The 3,285-nt window shown below is 34.5% G+C and overlaps 1 protein-coding gene across 1 annotated transcript; it reads right to left on the bottom strand.

Moving 5' to 3' along the window:
• Positions 1–603: 603 nt before the first annotated feature.
• On the bottom strand, positions 604–3,279 carry LOC111403620 (rust resistance kinase Lr10-like). Its single transcript, XM_023032189.1, has 4 exons — positions 2,744–3,279; positions 2,488–2,520; positions 2,098–2,133; positions 604–1,825 (listed from the first exon to the last, which is right to left on the bottom strand). The coding sequence occupies exons 1-4, from the start codon at positions 3,132–3,134 to the stop codon at positions 717–719; spliced, it is 1,569 nt and encodes a 522-aa protein (XP_022887957.1). The 5' UTR covers positions 3,135–3,279; the 3' UTR covers positions 604–716.
• Between the last annotated feature and the right edge of the window lie 6 nt (positions 3,280–3,285).

Below are 3,285 nucleotides of genomic sequence, written 5' to 3'. Positions count from 1 at the left end.
TAATTTTAGTAGTAATATAATAAGCAATTAATAATTTCTTAAATAAATTAATTGTTCGAGAATAAATAAATAAGGAAATACTATTCATTTGGTGTAATATTTGATGTAATGATTGGAAATGACTTTGCAAAATGGTGTGAAAGTTGCATCAATTTGATGCTAATGGTTGGAGATGTCGTTAGAGAAAATCTTAAGGTGATTTTAGCTTGTTGAACATACTAGCTCAACAACACAACTTCTCAAATACCATGGAACAAAACCTTTCAATATTTTGTAGAGTGATACTTTGTCCACATTATTTGTTCAATCTTCTAACACTATAAATTCCAATTCCACGTATGAGAAATCAACACTTCTGTAGAATCTTTGCCGAAACTTGACACCAAAGAAAACTTCAAAATTGGAGTGTGATCAAACTCTCATCTCCTATAATGTTAAGCATCAAGTAAACATGCAAGTGATCATTTTATAGAGTCCAAGCATGTTTTAGGTTAGCAAAATAGACACAAATCTTCCATAAAATTTCGACATCCAAGTGTTATCAAATATGAATGTGATCTTAATGTTGCATTACATATACAGATATATCAATTCAACTAATGCTTTAATCAATAAAAACTTAGTAATCCATAATTATTCGATGCAATTAAATTTTGATACAAGTCATAATAATTAACAATCATACATAATTTCAATGCGCACGCAAACTTGGTTTGTTAATCAAAACTACCAAACAACATTGGAAACTCCATATCATTTATGTCTACATCACTGTCCGGCATTTCTTCTGGAGAGAGGAATGGCTTCGGAGGCAATTGCAACAACTCGACATCTCCTTCAAGCATCTCTATAACTTTATTCATGGAAGGACGATCGTTAGGTTTCATCTGTATGCACCACAAGGCTACAAGTGTCATTTTCTTCACCATTATTCTTTCATCCAAAGAAGCATCCCCCAAATCAATTTCCATTCCTTTGATGAATGTTTCATGAACCCAACAAGGGAAATAACTTTGGCTTATATTTTCTGCAGACGGATTCAAATTTCTCCTTTTACTTGCCATTTCCATCAACAGCATCCCAAAACTATAAACATCTGATTTGTATGAAACTCTTCCAATGTTTCTGTAGAACATTTCTGGAGCCATGTATCCCATTGTACCTCTTGCTGCAGTTAGAGATACCATATTTTCTTCCACTGGATACAATTTTGCTAGACCAAAGTCGGAAATTTTAGGATTGAAATTATGGTCGAGGAGAATGTTGTGAGGCTTTATATCAAAATGTAGAATTTGCATGTCACAACCTCGATGCAAATAATCAACCCCTTTGGCCACCCCAAGAGCAATCTCGAAGATTTTACCATAGCTCAAGAAAACAGTAACTTCTTGAGGGAAAATGTACTTTTCAAGCGAACCATTTGGCATAAACTCGTATATCAAAGCACGTTTTGAACCTTCAACACAAAAGCCAATGAGTCGAACCACGTTAATATGGTGAATTCTTCCAATGGTAGCCACTTCACTGATAAATTCCTGTCCACTAGTTTTGGTTTTTCCCATCAATTTTATTGCGACAAAAGGGCCACTTCTAAGCTGACCTTTAAATACAGTGCCGTAGCCTCCTTCTCCCAACTTGTCCTTAAAATTCTTAGTCATATTCTTCAAATCTCTGTACGAATATCTTATTGGCATGAAATTGTTCTGGATTTGTAGGAATTCTTCAATGTCGTCATACACTGAGAGGTGCCGCCTTCGGATTTTATATGCCAACAATGTGAACAAGAAGAGAATCCCACAAGAAAATCTTGCTGCAAGAATCCATCCTGAAGAGGAAAAGCAAGATGAGAAACACGACACGAAAACATTTTCTTCCAAACAAGGATATTTTTGCTAAAAAGGTCCTGACTTGCAGAATGAGATAACTCAGCAAAATTGGCACACTACAAATACTCCCAAAATTTGTCATATCCCTAGTTAAATGAGGCGGAATATGGTTTTTCCGAAATCCATACTAGTAAAGGGTCCTCTTTTATCACAGAAATCATTGAAATACATAGAATAATTTACCAGTAAGATTGAAGATCTCATCTCTTACCTAGGATTTCCAGCATCCTATGCATCCTATAATACACTGTTCAAATCAACAAAAGAAGAAACAATTAAATATTCTAGTAAAATATTCTTATGAATATGTACTTAACAGAGAGGGGAAAAAAGTACTCTTACCAATTAAATGTTAACGAAAAAAAAAAAAAGGCGTGGCAACTAATTGGGACATAATAATAACATTTTTCTCAAAAATGCCAACCGTCAACTCTTGACGAGCTTGCAGTCTTTTTGGATGGAACTATTGATAGTTCGCTTAATACAAAAATTTGCCTTAAGTTGAAATAAGCAAAAGAAACATATATGAAAAGTTACTCATGATTTTTTGACTTTTTTGATATCATGTTGAATAGCTTAGTATAAAGAACAGAACACCCACCGAACCAGATCAGAAACCAGAAAGGCAATGGACCTGCAAAATTAAAATAAAAGCAAGGTCAAAAAACAAAAAGTCCGATATTGTAAACAAATTTTTATCAATATATTCTATTCTGTCACTAGGAAGTGGGAATCAATTATTTTCACTGTTTAAATATATACTTGATAAATAGAAAAATAAGCATCTCTATTTTGTTACACACACACACACACACACAATATAAGTAGGAAACAAGCTAGACTAGTAATCCACATACAATCGGGCAATGAATTATTGAAGATATTGAGGCCAGAAATTTGGCAGCCAAAGCATCCGATGGTACCATCTGTGATATAACAAATTTCCAAATGCCCTGAGCATTTTTCGCTGCAATAGACTCGGTACCACGTAAGGTCAAATCCGTAAGCCAGCCCATCTTTAATGTCTGAACAGGAGGCATTGTAAACTACGGGAAATTCATTTGAAATCCACTCTATCGTGTCAATACTGCAGGAATCCTCTAAATCTGCAATACTGACGTTGTTTCCGACTACAAAATAGGAATATTTCTGCAGAGACATATTTTTATTGCAAATGCATGTATCAACATAAAAAGGAGACTTTGCAGGAGCTTCACAGTGGATATACATTATAGGAGTATTATCCATGCTCTGAAGAGAATACGGTTCCGATCCGTATGTTTTATCTAGGTATTCGTTATCCAATGGCACACTGTTAATTGGAAATGAATCACAACTGTTTTTCTCCGTAGCAGGATCAAGTAATCGAATCGAGTAGTTATTGTAAGAAATTGATTGC

Source organism: Olea europaea, chromosome 11, assembly GCF_002742605.1.
Source record: "Olea europaea var. sylvestris chromosome 11, O_europaea_v1, whole genome shotgun sequence".
Taxonomy (NCBI): Eukaryota; Viridiplantae; Streptophyta; class Magnoliopsida; order Lamiales; family Oleaceae; genus Olea; species Olea europaea.
Note: the sequence above shows the minus strand (reverse complement) of the source record. Positions and strands in the feature narration are given on the sequence as shown.

Coding starts and splice junctions, on each gene's coding strand:
- LOC111403620 (XM_023032189.1), bottom strand. CDS start 3,134: ATGGATAATACTCCTATAATGTATATCCACTGTGAAGCTCCTGCAAAG. Junction 2,521..2,743: donor CAATAATTCATTGCCCGATT/GTATGTGGATTA, acceptor TTAATTTTGCAG/GTCCATTGCCTTTCTGGTTT. Junction 2,134..2,487: donor CTGGTTTCTGATCTGGTTCG/GTGGGTGTTCTG, acceptor TGATTTGAACAG/TGTATTATAGGATGCATAGG.